The 21417-nt window shown below is 37.1% G+C and overlaps 1 protein-coding gene across 1 annotated transcript in view; it reads left to right on the top strand.

Moving 5' to 3' along the window:
• Positions 1-10221: 10221 nt before the first annotated feature.
• Positions 10222-21417, top strand: part of nkain4 (sodium/potassium transporting ATPase interacting 4) — a 130376-nt gene continuing 119180 nt past the window's right edge. The window contains exon 1 of the mRNA XM_056448772.1: positions 10222-10746. Coding sequence (XP_056304747.1) covers positions 10693-10746 — 54 coding nt within the window. The 5' untranslated portion in view covers positions 10222-10692. The remainder of the gene's footprint in view (positions 10747-21417) is intronic.

Here is a 21417-nt window from a genome sequence, read left to right as displayed (position 1 = left end):
AGACCTTCTTTGCTGACTTCAGTTTGATGACATCAGCCACAATATTCTTAACTGCGCCCATTTTATCGTTAGTTTGCTATGAGGGAATAATGCAAATGAAAGCTAAGCCCTTATTCAATATTCAGTTTCAGTTGGTCAGGCCCATAGCCAGCCTATTGAATGGGGTGCTTCTTTTTTCTCAAAAAGTAAAGCTTTTTGCAGTTATTTTACTCAATTTCTATAAAAAAAATGGGACAAATGAGCTCACATGGGGCCAAATTCAGTACTTTGTCAATATGGAAGGTGGGGGGTGGGGAATTTAATTTTGAAAAATTTAAATTGTTGGGTGAACTATCCCCTAAAAGGCAAAGTGAAAAAACTAATTGTGTGTAGGTTGGTTTGGAGATAATTTAATTATTCCATGAAGCCATTAACGTTCTCGTTTTCAAACCTGTTCAAGTGAGGTGTAGTTTTGAGTCCCGACCCGCAGATGGCGCTTTGGATTTGATTATAAGCTTTTTTGAGTCGGACACAGTCATTGGTCGGACACCAGTGACTATGCAGATAAAACTACTTGGAAGCAGATGAAGCTGGAGATTATATGTAAAATGATCTGTCTAAAGTTTGTGAAAAAACATAAAGTATATATTTAAACATTCCAATATTCAAGATGTATTTTAACCTTGTTGTTATTGTAACTGCATTACTGCATTGTAACTGCATAATTGTTGATCTGATAATAACGTTTGCCATCTTTGTTAAATAAATCATTGATTCATTCATTTTCCTTCAGCCTAGTCCCTTATTCATCAGGGGTCGCCACAGCGGAATGAACCACCAACTTATCCAGCATATGTTTTACACAGCGGATGCCCCTCCAGCTGCAACCCAGTACTGGGAAACATCCATACACACTCATTCACACACATACACTACGGCCAATTTTGTTTACCCAATTCACCTTTAGCGCATGTCTTTGGACTGTGGGGGAAACCGGAGGTCAAATAAATCAATAAAAATATATAATGATAAAATATGATCATATGATTTATTTTTTTTTTTTTTTCCAAATTAGAATGCACATAAAGGTTAGTTACTGGTGTCAATGGTGTAATGAAGAATCTTTAACATGGAACTTTTCGATCACATATTGGAAACTGAGTTATTGTCTGTAGGGTATTTTTCAATTCTGACTTATTTCTTGCAATTCTGAGTTCATATTTTGGGATTCTTATGTTTTTTCATTCAATTCTGAGTTTATATATCATGATTCTAACTTTTTTTCAGAGCAAATGCAGGTAATGTGACACATTGTCATAATTGTCATACACAATTCTGTCATAATATCACACAATTCAGACCTATTTTGTTAGCATTGCAAGATTTAAATTCAGAATTGTGGAAAAAAATAAGTCAGAATTGCAATATCGAGTTAGAATTATGTCAGAATTAAGTCAGAAATATAAACAGCAAATGCAAAAAAATAAAAAGGAAATTTATATTTGTTTTTACTTAATTTTTTCCCACTTGACTTTTTTCCTCTCTGACTTAAACTCAGATCTGGGAAAAGAATAAATTCAGAATTGCAAGAAGACACTATAGCAGAATTTAAGTAGTGTAAAAATCAATACAATACAATACATAACCGTAGAAAGTTAAAAAAAAAGTATTTAAAAAATATAAAATTGAGATGTTTTGAGTTTGTAAAAAGTATGATATTAGGTGTATTTTAATTAGAGTTGACATCATAATAACCTCTTCTGTGAAATTTGTATTCTTTTCCAAATATTTCTCACAAGTAATGTTAAACAGCGCAAGGACATTTTCACAGTTTTCCTATAATGTGTTTTCTTCAGGGGATTTTTAAAAAAATAAAATTTTTTAGTTTGGTTGGAATAAAAGTAGCTTTTAATCTTTAATGTGTTTAAATCTTTATAAAAAATTAAGGTCAATATTACACTGTAAAACCCAATAGGTTAAGTTAACTCAAACCATTTGAGGAAACCGATTGCAACAAACCATTTAAGTTCAAAAAATAATTCTAATAAGTACTGTGAACTTAATCCATTTGAGAAAACAAAGCAATTTGAGCACAGTAAAACCCAATGAATGAAGAGAACTCAAACCAACTGAGTACTATTAAACTCAATAAGTTAAGGCAACTCAAACTGTTTGAGGAAATCGATTGCTACAAACCATTTGAGTTAAAAAAAAACTTATCTATATCAGTACTGTGAACTCACTCCATTTAAGTTGAAGTAATGAGATAATTAAAAGTGTTGATTGAGCATTAATGATGAGCACCTGCTGTTAACAAGCAGAATCACTAAAGAGAAACACAAAACTATAGCTGTATATTATTACTGGTCAATCAACACATACTTAACCACTTAATAAACTTGTTACCTTCAACACTGAGTTCAATACTCCCACACAATCAGTTTTTGCTTGGCCCACATGCCACAGTGAATTACAGTACATGACTGGACCAAGTCTGGCTTCCAGACAAGGGCCAAACATGGACCATATCTGGGCCAAGTCTCACGACTGCAATTAAATTGATAAACCCATGAAGCATTGGTCTTTAGGCACACTATGGGCATGCTTTTTTTTTCGAAGCGACCTGATTGGTAAAATCTTTTTCTTTACTCAAAAATAATTTAAATGTGGGACAAGACAGGCCAAACTTACGTGGCCCACATATTGATTTTTAACATCTAGGCCAAATACTACATTTGACATCTGGCCCAAGTTGTGTGCCGCCTTAAAGACAGTGCCACCTCTGCCAAACCCGGGCCATGTTTGGCACACATGCTGTACGCCAGTACCAAATAAATACCTGCTGTGCCAGCTTTATGCCAAATCTGGGCCAGAATTCTTTGCTACCTGGGAAATTAGTTATTAAAACTATATTATGTTACAAAAAAATGTTTAAAAATATTCTCTCCGTTATAATCAACAATTGGGAAATATCTAAAATTATCAAAATTTCACAGGAGGGCTAATCATTTTCTTTAACTGTATATCTTGACATTAGCACATTATTTCTAGCAAGAGTCCCACAAAAAAGTTAAGAAGTGTGAGTATTGTGAGCTCAGTATTGCAAGAAAATAACTCACGCGATTAATCATCACTATTATTCTTATACTTCTTGTCATTCCTTGCTGATTTCCCTCGATAGTGTCTGCTAAGTTTCAAATGTTTGCTTAAAATCTTGTTTGCTGGTCTTATCTGTTCTCCCAGCCTGATTAGACTGGTTTTAGAGGGGTTAGGGCACCTCTCAGCTGTCCAGCCAGCTGACTGATCCCACTGTGGGGCCATAATCCAGACAAACATTCCATGCTTAGTGTAAATTTAAATTTTCGGGAATGCTGTGATTCCCATGGGCAATTTCCTCCGCTTTAGGGTTTGAAAACACACAGCTCGCACCGGTGGTTTGTTTTCTTATAGTCTACACTCAGTTTGTGCGCGCACGTATGTGTGTGAACAACACATTTGTGATTTACATACACCCCTCTATGGCGAGTGGATAGTGCCACGGATAACCGAACGAAGGAGACAGTCGTGTACTTTTACGTCTGAGAGGGTTACGTCGCCTCAGCAGTCGTGTGATAAGCACGTCGCCTCATACACATCTGACACTAATGTCGCCCCATCAAACGTGTGATAAGCACACCGCCTCAAACACGTCTGACACTGACGTCGCCTCAACAAACGTGTAATAAGCATTTCCCGACATAAGTGTCATGTGACGCCAAATAATAAAGTAACCTTAGGTTGTTGTTTTACTACCAATTTATATTTATTATTTCATATAATTCACCATCACTATAAACGTGGTTTTAAGTTTAGCTCGAACAAGTTATCATTATATTATTCTGAGATGTATAATTCCTTTATGTTATGTTTATGTTGATTTCTTGAGTCATTCTGACCGTGAAATGTGCGAAAATACTTGGCCCTTAAAAGAAGTTCAATAGGGGGTATAGCCTTTTGCATATTTAAAAAAATATATAGGCCAACTGTATAATGTATTGTGTAAAAGCTGTTATATGGCACGTTACGTCCACAGACTAACTAAAAAAAATAAACCCAAAACCATAAAATGCTCAAATTTGTTGCTGAGAAATGCTCTGATTATTTTTTTGTAAATCAATTCACATTTCCACATGAAAAGATTCACGTTGGACACTAGATTATAAGGACTTATTTATCAGTAAAGCATATAATGCATCACATGAGTTAATTGTATAAGGGATACATGTCACATTGACATATCTCCTGTTCAAACAAAAAAATTAACAGCTATTCCTCCATGAGATACCCATCCGAAGGCCTGTAGAGATCGTGGAGTGCCACTTGATCCAAGCCGGGATAATGTCAACCCTACGAGGACCTGAGAGGTGATGCGTAAAAAACGGACTTTGTGGACAAGATACACACACAGGCTATATATACACACACACATTGTTGTATAATACACAGGCAGCATTTTTAGAAGCACTAGGTTATATGTTTATGTGACGTAAATTATTGTGAAAAGCACTATACATAAAAACTTTAAATGAATGAAAAATCTTAAATTATGGTAAATATAACTGTTTCTGAGCTGCAGCCCTAGTTCATAATATTATAATGCATAAATGATAAATAATACTGTATTATACTTGTTAACTAATCAATGTGCGTTTTCAGCACAGGATGTGTTATATTTTGACTATGTTATTTTATATTTTGATTTAGTTTAGCCTTATAGAAGACAAAACATTACTTCTGACATATTTAGTCATGTGAATCGTTTTAGGCTACTTTTGTCTAGTTTTAGTCAAATTTCATATGATTTTAGACAACTGGATCTACTCTGGATTTAACGAATACACATTTTCTAAGAAATTGTTGTACTATGCATTTTCTGTGGTCGTATAGCTATGCTTTGTAAAAAGTTTCATTTGGCCACATAAATCTGTCTGCGACTAGTGTCTACATCTTCCTGGCGACAGCCCGGGGAAGAAGACTACCGGTAAACAGTCTTTTTTAACGTTAGAGATGCATCCAATGCTTTTTAATGGGCTCACTTAACCCCACCCCTCACATTGATGTCACTAGCTCCATTGAGTACATTGTGTCTGACATTGCATCACTGAGACGATGCAATCTCAGCTTGCATCATCAAGGCTGCTTCCAGATACTATTGACTTAAATGCATTTGGTAAACAGAGCCACACAAACTATGAAAATGATACTTGTGCCACGCTGAATATCATTAGATATTGTGATTTTTTTTATTTGTGTGTTCATCAAATGTATTGTGTAAAAAAAAAAAAAAGGAATGCAAAGGCTGTGGAGCAAGTAATGGAAACTACTGTTAAAAGAAAATTAGCCAATAAATGTAATATATTTATTCTGAAAAAAAAGCTCAATTGTTTTTATTGGTAAAAAACATTATATTCATGTGTTCCATAAATAAAATTTTTTTATAGATTATTTGTTAAACAAATCTGTATAACATTTATAGATTTGTTTGCACAGATCTGCGCAAACTTTCTTTTACGATAATAATCACATATTAAACAAAATTTGACAGCACTTTGTGTATTGATTAAAAAAACTGTAAATTTAGTCGCAAAATAAAAAACACAATGATCCAGTCAATGCAGTGTGTTTAGCAATGGTATTTGTGTCTCATGTTTTTAATCAGTGAGGTTCTAAGCCTTGTGAGTCAAAAAATGTACAGGTTCTAACCAGATTTACCAAGCCAGCCATGACTTACAAATCTTACAAGTCTATCGTTAAATTTATCCCTCCAGACAGCAATTTTCTTTGCAATCTCTTTCTCACACGTAAAGAAACCTTAAATGAAAGAATGAACAGGATGTTGTTAAAAAAATGTATTGGACTAAAATATACATGACACTAGGGGTGGGCGGTATACCGGTGTCATAGTCATCACCTGTGTGACATTGCGCCACGACATGGATTTTCTAATACCGTCAATACCGGTATAAATCAATTATGCGCCTTGAACGGCTGCATTTACATCAATAATAGCTAATTCTAAATAATAAGGCATTCAATTTTCTTCAAACATTCAGTTGTGGTCTGAATACATGTCCTTATACTACAGGGCTCGAAATTACAACCATTTTGGTCGCATGAGCGCCCGAAATTTAATCTATGCGCCCTCATAATATATTTGGGAGCATTTGTGTGTCTGAATTAGGGCTGTGACAGTAATGGAAGAAATCATGCGGTATGTCGGTTAACCGCGCAGATAGATATATAAAAATAAGCATTTTTAACGCACCGCTGTAATTTCTATATATCCCAGTCCCTTTATCAACATTTTTAACAAGTCATTATTTTAAAGAATATGACTTGAGAATATGATTTTACCTCAGCGCTGCACTTTTCTCCTTCTCCCTCCCACTGAGTTCAGGTGACGGAGTGTTGTGAAGTAGTTAAACTCTCCTCAGTTCAATTTACAGTGTCAAACTGGCACAGGAATATCAGTATATTAATATTGGCTTTGCTAAAAGTCTAATCAAATGTGGGTCTTTTTTTACAGAAGCTATAAACAGACGCGCATGCTGCGACCACGGTGATGAGTCAACAATCGCATATATTTGACTTATTTAAAGTAGGCTATAGGCTATAGCATATAAAAATTTTGTGTAAAGACATTTATAAAAAATGTATCTAATATATCACAGGGGTTTGTATAGCAATTACAGTGGAGCATTAATTAAATCTTTTTTTTCCGTGGAGCGAAACAAACACACAGTTGTGTAGCGGATGGAGACGCACAAAAATATACAATTCAGATATTTTCGTCGGCAGAAAAATATTCTTTGAACGAATTTTGTTTTGTACAATTTGTATCTTAGTTTTTGTCGGTCAGTTATTTACAAAATAAACAAGAATAACTAATAAACTTTGAGGTGAAGCGATGTGCCTCAGGGTCCGCTATATGCCGCGGCTAAAACACAAACTAAATACAATCGTAATATAAATAAAATAAAAGTGAAATATTCAGTTTCTAATATTTCGAATAGGCTGCTCTTTTAATTTTGATCATACAGTTAACAAAGATTCCATATTCGAAACTGAATATTTCACTTTTATTTTATTTATATTACGATTATTTAACAGACCAGTTTGTGTTTTGGCCGCGGCATATAGCGGACCCTGAGGCACATCGCTTCACCTCAAAGTTTATTAGTTATTCTTGTTTATTTTGTAAATAACTGACCGACAAAAACTAAGATACAAATTGTACAAAACAAAATTCGTTCAAAGAATATTTTTCTGCCGACGAAAATATCTGAATTGTATATTTTTGTGCGTCTCCATCCGCTACACAACTGTGTGTTTGTTTCGCTCCACGGGAAAAAAGGATTTAATTAATGCTCCACTGTAGTTGCTATACAAACCCCTGTGATATATTAGCTACATTTTTTATAAATGTCTTTACACAAAATTATTATATGCTATAGCCTATAGCCTACTTTAAATAAGTCAAATATATGCGATTGTTGACTCATCACCGGTTGCAGCATGCGCGTCTGTTTATAGCTTCAGTAAAAAAAGACCCACATTTGACTAGCCTTTTAGCAAAGCCAATATTAATATACTGATATTCCTGTGCCAGTTTGACACTGTAAATTAAACTGAGGAGAGTTTAACTACTTCACAACACTCCATCACCTGAACTCAGCGCGAGGGCGAAGGAGAAAAGTGCAGCGCTGAGGTAAAATCATATTCTCAAGTCATAATCTTTAAAATAATGATTTGTATTAAAAATGTTGATAAAGGGACTGGGATATATAGAAATTACAGCGGTGCGTTAAAAATGCTTATTTTCTGTGGAGCGATTGATTTGAGTTAGTAGGTCTGCTTTATTAAAATAAGCTTAAAATAAAAACAGCCTATGCTGGTTATAAAAAGGATTCAGTGTTTTCGTTTTGTAATCTAAATTTGTAATTTAAGTGGAAAATACATAGGGCAGGCCTTTTGTTCCTTTTATTTAGTTTATTCTGTTTTTCTATACAATCCTGAAACCTCACCTAAAGTTATAATAATAATAATGGCGCAGATGACAGCGATCATGACATGAGGTAAATGTTGATCCGCCAGCTGAGATCAATCGAGTGTTATCGGAGAAGGTGCCCGAATCTCGATGCGTTGCATTCACCGCGTGTTCAGCGCAAATGTCCGCTAAATATAAAGTCTAATACTGTAGACATCATCGCCAAAGAAACTCACCTTTACTAAGTTTACACTGAAACTACAGCTCATAACAAAGAGCGGAATTGTGCCGGTGGTCATCATGAGAATCCTGCTCTGTCTGCTCATAAATTGGTGCGGCTGACTCGCCTGCTTTATTCCACCAACACAGAGAAATGAAGATCAGCTCATAACGAGACTGAGCATTTACAATGAACCAAACCAAAACTTTTAAAGAGCGATAGAAGTGAGACTTTCTTTTGTCCGTTCTTCCTTGAGATGTATATTATTTTGCTATTGAAAGTAATACAATGATATTATACCGTCACCGTTCAAAAGATGAAAAATACCCTGATATTAATTTTAGGTCATATCGCCCACCCCTACATGACACTATTAATTCTTTGGTATAGTATAAAAAACAGGTATATAACAAATGAGTGTTTGAGCTGTATTTTTGTTTTAAACAAATACAAACATTTTAAATGCCTTATGAAAACCATAAACATCTGAAATGTTTTTAGACACATACATTGTACTCCTGGAGGTCCTCCTCTTTTTCATTTAAATACACTAAGCTGGGAAGGACAACATCACTTGTCTAATACTTGACTTGATGCGAGTTTTGATAATACAAAAGTGTAGAAATTAGTCATACTGTATAATAATTACAACAAAAACAATAATTCACATAATAATACACATGATATTATCAAAATACCTGTCATTTTAAATATATTTTAAAATATTCTACAAATTGTATATTGCATTTTATATTTAAACCATAAATTATAAGACTAAACAATAGAATAACATATTAGTTGAAGCTGCCCACATGAAGTAATAAATTGTTGATTACTGTTTATATTGAAATTAGCCTACATCTTGATATACACCAATTAACAACAATGCATTGTAATATTACAACACCCAAAAAAATTATTTTGCCTTTTTTACTTTGAATTCTCATGGTCAGAATGCAGATTTCTGTATCATTCTGAAAGTGATACATTCAAATGGAACACAATTTAATCTGTTTTTAATAATTTAGATATTTTTGTCGTTTTTGTGTTTTTTACTTGCTTCTTTTAGGCTATTCTTGTTTATGTAAAGCACTTTAAATGACTATTTTAAAAGTTGTATTATTAAAATAAACTTGTCTTGCCTTGAAAGCTGCATAACAAAGCCTTAAAGTAGACTAGAAAATGATCCTTTAATGAGTGTAGACACTCATTTGTTGACACATAATAAGCCATTTCAAGACATCATTTGCTCGTGTATAATTTATGTATACAGCGATCTCAGGTGGTTAAGAACATGAAATTGACCTTCACATATATCCAATGCAGCTAAACCATAAGCCTGGCTTAACTGGCCCTATTATGTTATGTTTCTTCATTATCATGTGTTATAAAATATTCCTGCAATTTAATAGGCTACTAATTTGGTAACACTTTATAATAATAACTACACACTAATTAGCTATTAAGCATCAGCAAATAGAGTATCATTTAAGCATTAACTTTACATGAATATACATTATAAGCAGTTTAAACTACAAATACCGTTTAACGTAAAAACACATGTATAATATGCTTAATAATTTCATACTTTGTTAATGATTTAATTTTTTAACACTAAATGATGTATTGCATTGTTTACAAACCAGCCATTAAAGAGAAGTTGGGTGTTTTTTATAATCAATCACAACTTTTTGGATTAATAAACTATGATATGAACATAGATATTGTTTTCAGGCATTAAGTAATGCTTTATTTGGTAAAGTAAAGCTTTTTTTGGACACGCGATGTGAGGCGGCGTGCTTAGGAGACGTCGTGTGAGGCGGTGTACTTAGGAGACGTCGTGCTTAGGAGACGTCGTGTGAGGCGGCGTGCTTAGGAGACGTCGTGCTTAGGAGACGTCATGTGAGGCGGCATACTTAGTTAAGACGTATCATACACGTCAATTTTTTCTGCAATTTTCTTATGTGCGTCGCCGCTACGTCGCCGCCTAAAATGGTTTTTATATGACGTCGCCGTGTCGTCGCCGCTACCTTGACGTCTGCCCTCCCATTCACTCCTATTCAAAATTCGACACGTTGAGGCGGCGACGTTAGGGTCGACTGCTCCTTCTCCTTCTCCATGTGAGGCTGAGAAGTGGCACTATCCACTCGCCATACCCCTCTGCTTATACTTACCCCCGCCCCTCTTACCCTCTTCATCGTCTCTCTTCTGCCTCTTGCTTCACACTTCGCTCACACACACCCGTGTCTCTCTTTCTCACACACATACACACACACACACACGCTCCTCCCGCCGCCCGTGTTCGCGTTCACACTTCCACGCGTGTTTCACTGAGCGCCGCCGCTGGAAACAATGGGAACGGAGGTGCTTTGTGTCGGACAGAGACTGACGCGCTTCACTGTGTTTGTTTAGGACTTTATGCTGAAAGACTCATATATTCAGGATCTCATTATCTCCCTTTAACACAATGGGCTGCTGCAGCGGACGGTGCACCCTTATATTTCTGTGCACGTTTCAGTTGGTGAGTTTGGCTTTCCGATTAATGTGCATAATTATGAGTTTTCACTATGTGTGCGAGTGTCTGTTTATACGTCTGTCTGACGCTTTGTTGTTGTTTGTATTTATGCTCAATACCCAGCCAGCATTCAATATTGAGTATGCTTGAACTCTTTTGTCTCGGTTTGAGTTAAGACGGAACGTGTTTAAGTAGTTGTTGCCCTTCATGAAAGAACCCAGAGTTGTAAAAGACACTTTTATGACTAGTTGAGTGCTTTTGCAGTAAATGTAGCTTCAGACAACTTTTCGCATTGCACTGTTACATTGGGATTTTTCTGAGTACAGGGACAACACTGAATACAGGGTTGTGAAATTAAAGTTCAAAATAATGTTTCAGATTAATTGTGTTTGGAGATGTGTTCATTCAGTTTGTCAATATAGTCAGATGCAAAACATGTTAACAATACTGTATAATAGTAATAATATTTATCAGTAAACTGAGAAATAATGTTTGTATGGTTATCTATATTTTAAAGAACACTATAAAATGCAAATCTTAAATGGGCAAAAAAAAAAGCCAATTTAAAAGCTAGAATTCAAATTGAAACTTCAAAACATCTTTTGAATTGTCATCGTAAGACCATAAATTTCTTATCACACATAGATTAATTGAATTTTGCTTTTCTAATATTGCTAATTTATTGATCCACCTTGACTTTTGACAACATAATTTATAAACATGATATCAAAGCGCAATCTTTTGATGAAATTGACCAATATGTGGTCATATGTTTTCTAGACTTCTCCGATGCTTTGTGGTAGGTTTACATGACAAGGATCTTAACCAAAAATACATTTTAATGTGTTTAAGCTGCTTGTATTTTTGAGGCCGTTGACATGCAAACTCTTTTGATTTTGTTGTTTTTGTGAGACAATAGTGAATGTAAACAATTGAAAACATAAATTTGTGCTAATTAAAAAAGGTTTATAATCACTTGAGTGTGAGTAAGTACATAATGAGTATAGTGAGTACCGTTTTTATTTTTTAGGGAAGTAGTCCTTTAAAAGCCAAAAAATATTAAAATGTAATTTAAATTCTTCAAAAATATGGCGCAATATGACTGCCATCGTGTCATCAAGGTGGAGGCTGCACACTGGTTGTGGATGAGGAGATTCCCCCCAAAATGTGTAAAGCTCTTTGAGTGTCCAGAAAAGTGCTATATAAAATGTAAGGAATTATTAATATACAGAAAAAAAAAACCTGCTAAGCCTTTGCTGCCGTGAACTCATAACAGATGAAAAATACTATGACGACCATCAGGATGAAGTTTCCATAAACATCTGACTAAGGGTGTACTCACACTAGGCTATCCAAACCACGTTTGACCCCCATTTTTCCAGTTCACTTGACAAGTGTGAGTCCACTGAATCGGGCCCAGGCACAGTTTAGATGGCTGGCCTTGGCTCGGTTGGAAGAGGTGTGCCAGAGTGTGGTTCGGTTGGACTTTGGCATGATACGCTTGAAGTGTGAGTGCAAAGCATGTCTGAGCACAAAACCGAAGACCCGACGTCACTTTTAAGGGACTGTTTCATATGGATTTATTACCTATTCTTACATTCTAACGGCAACTGTCATAATTTATTGAAGACGCAAACTAGAGCTGCACAATTAATCGAAAAAAGATCGCGATCTCGATTTGACCCCCTAGACGATCTTAATCCAGCACTTCTACGATTCTGCCAATCATATTTTCAAGTTTAGGAGAGAAGCAAAGGCGGCTGCACGAGTCTTTTCATTGTTTCACATTCATTGCTCAGCAACATGGACACCTCCAAATGATGTTGAAAGAGTCACATACTGTATTTATAAAGTATAATTCACCTAAAAATCTAATTTTGTCTTCATGATGCTGTATTCGCGGCCGGGAAATCACACATGACGTGAGCTGCTGACCGTGAGCTGTTACCACAGAGAGGGCGGGCGCGCACCCTACTTAATGATAGACGCGCGCGCGTCTACTTTAGTGAATAGAACCTGCATAAACTGTGAGTAACAGGTAATAAAGTTGTAAATAATATTCAGTTTGTGGCACAGAGTGATCGTTTGAGAGCTGCGCGTGAAGTATGAACAGCACTTAGCAGTGAAAATGAAACCGAAAACGTGCACATCATTTAAATGATTATATCGCATTTTAGAGTTGTGATTGCGACAAGCATTTGATATGTTCTTTCTTTCATAGCGAACACAGAATTGTGCATGAAAATAAATGTTTACAGTGTCAGTATAACTACTCTAACCTATATAATGTTGATTTTTACCAGTGAATTAAATGGTCTAATAATGTTGTCAATGATAGATTGCAAGCATAGGCCTATATCTCAAACATCATTCAACATCAGAATTATTGTAAGTAGAATAGAATTATTTAAAGAAACCAGTAGACCTACACATAATACCATTATTGGTGTTTTACCATATGTTTGAGAAAAAACAATAATAATTGCAGACTCATATTAAGCTTTATTTTCCATCTACACAATCGTGAGAAAATCGTGATCTTTATTTTAAGCAAAAAAAAAAATCGCGATTCTCATTTTAGCCAGAATTGTGCAGCTCTAACGCAAACCCTTCACTGTTACTACATAACAGCTGCACCTTCAGCAAACCTCCTAATACCTGCAGCACAATGACTTTTATGAACATTTATTAGCATCAAAAGTGGTGGGTCTGTTCAGCAACAGTTTTGACTGTGTGTCACTGCATATCAAACAATTTAAAATAAAACATAATAACTAAAGCAACCTCCATTATAAGGAGTGAGAGCGTTTCTCTTTTGTTCAAGACAACTGTGCCTAGTGTGAGTACACCCTATGTTGACACAGAGGATATTGTGTTTACATGCTTTTGAACAATAGTTTAGTATGTCAAAGTGCCTAGCAGGGGCTCCATGCAGACCGCCTGCTTTGCCCCTCTACACTAAATTGATCTGTTTACACTTTAGATATAGAGTTGGCAGGGGCTTTCAGTGGTTAGTCATTAGTTAGAGCTACCCATGTTCCTGTCAAAGAGAGAGATGTTCGTCTCTCCAAGAAGCTATTATACTCTAATTGTCGCTTAATCTTTATTGCAGCTCGATTCGCTTCATCGGATACTCCATCCTAGCTTAAGTGTTTGTAGAAGTTGTTTGTCAGTGAAATGTTATATTGACTTGAATCTCCGCCATCATGGTTCTGCAGTGAGTGGCTTCATCCTCATTTCCATACAGAGAGTCTTGCAGCTGCTTTTTGCATTGTTTCAGTAAGCCTCCCCCATTCACAATCCCAGCCTCAACATCTAAACTGATCCACGACAATGCAAAGAGTCATTGCACGCCTACAAACGGTAAACTGCTGCAGAAGATTGATTACACTTCATTCAAATGTGAAGCTGTGAAGTAGCCGTTTATTTTCTTTCTGTGGTACCTGTGGCGCCCATTGTGTAATGCTGCCAGTTCTTCCCATAAGCGTCACTGACAAGCGCAATAAAAAGCTGCTGACACTTGCCCCCTAAAGACAGGCGTGTAATACACCTCGGCCCACATGCATGTTTGCACGTCACACACACTCAGCTACTGTCAGACCTTCTGGCCTTCCTGAGCTTGACAGGGTCCGTCTTCCTTTCATTTTAGCCACCTCGGGGGGGAAAACATTCCTGGGCTTTGATGTAGTTCTGCTCTCTGTCTTGCTATGAGATCTTATTATCTTGATGTCACAGACTTTGCTGAAGGAGTCTGCCGGTTACTCCTGTTCCCACATGTGTTGTTCTCAGTGGAAAGATGTTAGAAAATTCAATGTTACAGATGTTTTTTACGGACTAAAAGTCTTTTATTATTAATTATGGAGGATAATCTGTTGGACTTGGGTGAAGTCATAATATGGAAGAAAAGATTTGCTTATACATTCGTTTCTATGCTTTAAGCAGACATTTGTATCCAGATCAACTTGAATAGCATTGAAGGTACAGTTAATCAGTTGTTCTTTCTCTGGGAATCGAACCCACAAGCTTGACTAGGGCTGGGGGATTGATTGCAGGTGATATTCATGCGCGTTTTGGCAGTAAAGCCAGCTCTGTAATCAGTAGTAAATTTCCAAAACTTCAGATGGAGCAGTGTTTACTAGAGCTGTAATCGGGCCATAAAAGTTCGACAAGCCTTTTATATGTGTTTTAACTCAATTTATTCACAACAAATGTATAGGGAGAGCTGGATTAACGTAAGGGCTAGGTGGGGCTAAAGCCCCAGAGCCCACAGAAGAAGGGGGCTCTTGACTGGCTGAAGAATTCATTTGCGATATGATGCGGTAAACGCCTCTTTGCGTTATGCTTTCTCTCATTGATAATGTGAAGTATACCTTTCGGTTCGCTGCTGTTCAAAAACAGTGATGCCAGTGCTAAACTGGGACTCAGAGTGGCTGTAGCCCAATTAGAATATTGAATAGCCCTGTTTTAGTCACTCATAAGGGTAATCAGATGTCCCAATGTTTTCCAGGACAGTCCCTTATTTCTGCACTACCATGAGAACCGTCCAGTCAAAGGTAGGTTAACCAAGCTCGTAGTGGAACAAAACATTTTTAATTCAAACAGTCTTCAACATTGATTAACTTGTATATGTAGTAACAGAAGCTGGGATAGGCGGAATCATGCAAAATGGACTCATAACTGAAGCAATGTCTTGGCTGAGCGGCGGTTGCAGCTGTACACAAACAGGCACGCACCCATACATCACACAAAATAACAGAGACAGTGCGCGAACAAATCAAATAGCTTACACAAGCAATATCTATCTTAAGTAAATACACTCGATTATGCTTTACAGTAAAGGCTGATTTATACTTCTGTGTCAAACGCAGGTATGATACGCTGCAGTCTATGCGTGGTCGCATAGCCCTTACTGCGGCCATTGCTGTGTTTACCTTATGATTAATGTTGTTCCACAACCGCCGATTCCGGCCTCAAATGAGTGAGTTTGAGCCACTTGTACAGTAAGGAAATGTTCAGAAAAAACAAAACACCAGCGAAGAAACTCAACACAGAGGAACAGAAGTAGTGTTGCAGAGGAACACAAACAGCCTGCAGAAGTATAAATGCACAGCTACGCGCATTGCATGCGCTGTGGGTCACGCCAATTACTTGACGCAGAAGTATAAACCAGGCTTTAGTCTAACTAAATGTATATACACTTTTGTGAGGTGAAAAAATGTTTAATTTTTTGTAGCCCCAGGGCCTAATGTGTCTGCGTATAGGTCACTTAGAAGTTTGAACAAAGAAATAAAATAAGTCCTCTGTAAGATCTCAGCAATCTAAATAGGCCTAGGTACATACACTTAGCCATTAAATTGGCCAACACACCAATAAAAATAAGTCTGTTTTAACAAATTAAATAGTTTAAATAAATTCTAAATTTTGACGGGTATTTGGCAATAACGAAATTAAGATAAAGGCTCTGCAGGATTTGTTACTCCACTTCTCTTCACAATCCGGCCTTAAGGTGACGGTGAAGCTGAATAATAAAAGAATAATGCGAACATATACTCTGTCTACATTATGCATTTAGAATTTAATATTTAGTTATAATTTGAAAATCCTTTACTCACCAAGATAAGGCTTTGTAAGCGTGTTTTTGTGGAGGAACAATTTTTGAATCCACTGTAGATGGCTTTAGCGCGGTCTTGCACTGATTGATGCTGCGTCCAGCAGCACTAAACAACCTTTCACTGCTGCTGCAACTGGCCAGAATGCATACTGATCTGGCTAATTTTAAAAGTTTTGGGTAGGATTGTTTGTTCATCTTCCACCAGCTAAGAACATCCATTTCATTTTCCATGACAGCGGTTTCAATGTTGCGAGTGACCTCGTCATTTTCTCTGTCAGCTTGCTGTAAATTTTCCAGCTCCACAAAATTAGCTCTTTTTGACTTTTCCGTCATCATTTGTTTCACATTTGCAGGGATGGGTTTTGATATTGCAACAAACGATTTGATTACTTTCTCTTGCTAATCATAATGCATCACATGACCATTCATTTACTGGACAAGCTTTGTGTTGCTAGTTCATTTGAAAGGATGTGAAAATACTTCGTGTAATAACACGTTTTTACTTCTAACTTGCCTTGTAACTTCAGTCAAGTGTTTGAAATCAATTATTATGTAAGATGGTTCCATAGGCTTGTGTTTATTTCTTACATTGAGTAAATAAAAGCAGTTAAGTCCTCTGCTCTGTTTGGTTTTGAGTGTTTGCGTCATATTTGTGGTGATAGATGGCACAGTGGTTTAGTGGTTAGCACTGTCGCCTCACAGCAAGAAGGTTGCTGGTTCGAGTCCAGGGCTGGACCAGTTGTTATTTCTATGTGGTTTCCCCCGCAGTTCAAAGTCATGCGCTAAAAGTGAATTGGGTAAACAAAATTGGTCATAGTGTATAAGTTTGAGAGTGTATAGCTGTTTTTAGAAACTGGGTTGCGGCTGGAAGGGCATCTGCTGCGTAAAACACATGGCGGAATAGTTAAGGGTTCATTCCAGTCTGGCAACCCCTGATAAATAAGGGACTAAGCTGAAGGAGAATGAATGACTGAATGGTTGCGGTGTGCAGATTGTTTCTGTATGAGAGCGCCCTCTGGCTTTTGGAGGAATTTTACTACTGATCGCAAAGCTGTGTTTGAGATGATGAGAATTGCAGCTTTGTTGAATCTCAATCTTGAATTAATTTCCATGAATCATGCATTCTATAATTTGAACAATAAGAAAGCAGTATGTGTTTTCCATCTCACTTTCTTTACATCTGTGCATTCCCAACCAGAAAATCATATTATATTCTAATCAGAGTCTAATCAGCAAACTATCCTGCTCAGCCCTGCAATATAATAAACGACTATAAAAGATATCTTAGCAATCACATACCAATGTTTTATTGTGTCATGGTGGCAAAATTTTCACGTCAAGGCTCCTCACTTCCACACCCCCTTGTTCTGAGATGATTCCATATTGATTTGAAGTTGTTCGTGAGAAGTGGACACACCTGTTTGTGTGCAAGATAGGGGAAGGAGAGGAACAAACACAGGAGCATGGGAGGCAGGGGTAGACATATACACACACATAAACAGTTTTGTAATGTACCCTTTGTAGATCCTGAGGAACATCTGGTTTGGTTCCTCCGCCGTATCTCTGTTCTAGCAGTAATAGATGGGGAGTTTGTTTAAAGGCGCATGAAACTGTCAGCAGCTGGTTTAAACACTCCCTGGTGGTGAGTTAATCTGCCTTTTTCTAACAAGCATTCTCCACATAGACGCTATGTTTGGAAGGAAATGGACAGTTATCAAGGTTATTGTAATTTTCAGATGTTCTCCTCAATGAACCATCTTTCATTACCACTTCTCTTGCATGACTGGTCTGAGTAGGGGTTTATGGTTAACCTGGGAAGAATTTAATCTGTATCCAGGCAAAGCCTATAATGAGGTTTTACTGATTAAAAATTCCTCCTTTTGTTAACAAGCAGCTAGAATTTTTTTTTATCCAAAGGAATAATTCACTAAAGAATGATGCTCTCTTTACAAACAAGCATGGCCGACTGACTTCAGAAGAACACAAAAGACAAAATTTTGAAGAATGGCCAAGAAGGTCTTATTAATTATGTGGACTTCTATTATGATAGTGATTATGGTATTCTTTTGGTCCCATATTTATGGTTAGATCAATATTGTAAACCTTGTAGTTTCTACTCTCACGGATCCAAATGGGACTCAAACCAGTGTCTCTAGGAATGTAAGATGGGCACATTAACAAGGAACGCTGCCTAGCATCTATTAGCTGATCTCCGTTACACTCAGCCCCCAGAATGTCACATCCATCCAGGTCAAAGCAAATGTAACCCCTCCAGTTCCATTTGCTTTCCTCTGAGCAGTATCCACTGACTCTATTATTCTAACACTGCTCAAAGCAGAATTCAAAGCTGCATTTGTTGTGTAGTGGGTGTTCATGTTCACAAAGGATGCTAAAGTCCAGTTCACAGTCTACTTGAAGTTTAAGAAGAGAAGGTTCACAGTCCCTCCAAACCTCATTCCCTTCTGTGTCATGACACCAGAATAGCAATGCAAGTGCTTTTGCAAAGCTTTTAAAGGCTGTAGCCTTAAGCATCAGTTGTAAGTGTACAATTGTTAAGCAAGAGATATCAGGTATGCACACCTTTTACTACCCTCCATCCCCCGCTAACCCCACCACAATGGGCTTTATGCACACAGACTTTTAATTTTCAGCCAGGCAGCCCAAGAGCTTCCGAACTGTCTTTCCATTACAAAATTATCACGTTTAAGATCAGATTTTTTTTTTTTAAAATCAGCAATCTTCACTGCCTGTTAGATATATACGATATGAAATGGGACTCAGATCGGACAAGAAGCACTGGATTAAATTCCATTCCCCCCGGCATGTCTTTAAAATATGACAGTTTATCTTACCCCAGTATTTTCAATGGAATTTCTGAGATAGCCTGTTGCTACTGATGGCGCTAGTGGTCACACGGTCTTTCATCTTGTTTTATGCTTCAGCAACTAAATTAATGCTTAAGTCTGTTTAACTGAATGTATTGTAATTACATTACAAGATCGATGCTGTAAAAACAACCTTGTGAAATTGAAAATACTCACATTAAAATTTCACCGGAAGTTTATTGTTGGCTTTAAAACTCTAGCTGTGCATAGAGCCTATTGTTTATCTATACATGTCATGACAGCAGTTTAACCATCATAGGTTGTACGTATTTACTCTGGTCATGATTCAGCTTCCATTTCCAGCATGAAATGCAGGCCACAGATTTTACCGTAGTCACTAGTATGGTTCTTGTGGCCTGGGAAGGGAGGTTTCCAGTCTAACCCCCAAACCTTGTTCCCATCATGACACAAGCATAACTATCAAAGCTCCTTTAAGGGAAGTGATTTTACTCTGTGGCCATCTTTCAAACGCTTCTATTATTTATTTGAATTGGAAAACATCAAATTCTTTAAATCTGTTTACCAAGCTTATGATTCAGTTTCAGATTTAGAATAATTGAAATTCAACATCAGCTTCAAATTGTTTCTGAAGATTTGAATCAAGACATAAATCTGCATTATTTCAGGTTACTCAAGCCAATGTGCACCCTAAGGAAATTATTTCAGAAAACCAACCTCCTTTATTCTGTTTCTGGAGGACACAATCAGATGTCATACTGGCATTTGTTTTCATGTGTAATTGGTCCCTTTAAATAATTTTTTTGTGTAGATATATGATTTTTTTGTGTAGTCTTTATGTAGCTATATTTCTCATGTCTGTAATGCTGTGTTCACACCAGACGTGGAAGAAGCGTCAAGCGTGAGTGATTTACCTGTTAAGTCAATGCAAACGCGCGAATAGACATCCTGCAGTGCAAATGACGTGAATTGTGTGAATGGCGCGGCGCGAATTCAGCGTTTTGCACGTATCATGTGCTTAACGCGTGAATTGCTCAAGTTTGAAAATCTGAACTTCAGCGGACATTCGCGCCGCGTTAACCAATCAGGACAGGAGCTTGCTCTTGTGGGGGCGTGATTGTGACATATAGCCTGTTGTTGGTGTTCCGGGGGAAATCCTTCAGCCGACATCGACAACAGTTCATCAAACTGGGCTCGAGTTTCTGGAGGCGTTTATGAGCTCACAGAGCTGGGTGCACCTCTGAAAGGATCTAGTGGACTCAGACATGGCCCTAAACGTGTCAACGCTGTTTTTCAGCATTCATAAAGCACATAAACACTTATTTTCTCAATAAAATCCATGTTAGCCATTTAGCAACGAAGCTAAAGTCACCGGGCAGAGAGAAGCCCTGTCCGTCTCGCGAATCCGCATCTGTTCTGAGGTGAATTTGACACGCAAATGAAGCGGGGTTTGATGCGCGAATGAAGCGAGAGCACGTTTTATATGCGCGTTCCGCGTCTGGTGTGAACAAAGCATTAGGCAAGTATTCGCTGAGATTCCAGTGTAGTTGCTGACTCTATGGAGTTCATGACAATGAAACTGCAGAAACTATTGTGTAAACACACGTCTGTATCAAGCCCGTCCCACAGTGAATCATCAATCTACAGCAATCAATGATGGCTTCTTTACTAGAAGCCGGGCTTCGTTTGCTAGAGCATCCATATTGACAATTGCATTTTTCCCCATTCAAAACTATTCTAGTGACTTGTCTTGTGTATTCTAGTCTTTGGAACTAGATGTGTGCAGTTGCACAAAACTGGATTATCACAAAAGATGTGTGAATAAAGCAGCAGATTTCATCCAATGAGTCAAAGACACAAAATCGTGACATCCTGATTAAATGGTGCCAAATATCAACAGTAAAGACAAAATTTGCTGCCGTAGGAGAAGCTGCGTGAATCTTTTTTTCATTTAATAAATGACTTGCGCCTCAGAAGGCAATCCTGACACGCAGTGAATGCGCGGTGAAGGCATGAGACACGGAGCACAGACACTTTTGATTCTCGAGGTGATTAATAATAACATAACACTAATACTGAAATGGTTAAGATGTTTTAGAATGACAAAAACAACATTTCAGATGTTTTACAATGTGCTCAACCTGCTGGTTTGTCCATTCACACACATTTGAAGGATCTCTTATAACACAATCACAGGACTTTTTTTAATGCGCATACTGGAAT

Source organism: Danio aesculapii, chromosome 23 (genome assembly GCF_903798145.1).
Source record: "Danio aesculapii chromosome 23, fDanAes4.1, whole genome shotgun sequence".
NCBI classification, from domain to species: domain Eukaryota; kingdom Metazoa; phylum Chordata; class Actinopteri; order Cypriniformes; family Danionidae; genus Danio; species Danio aesculapii.
This window is presented reverse-complemented; position numbering and strand designations above follow the sequence as displayed.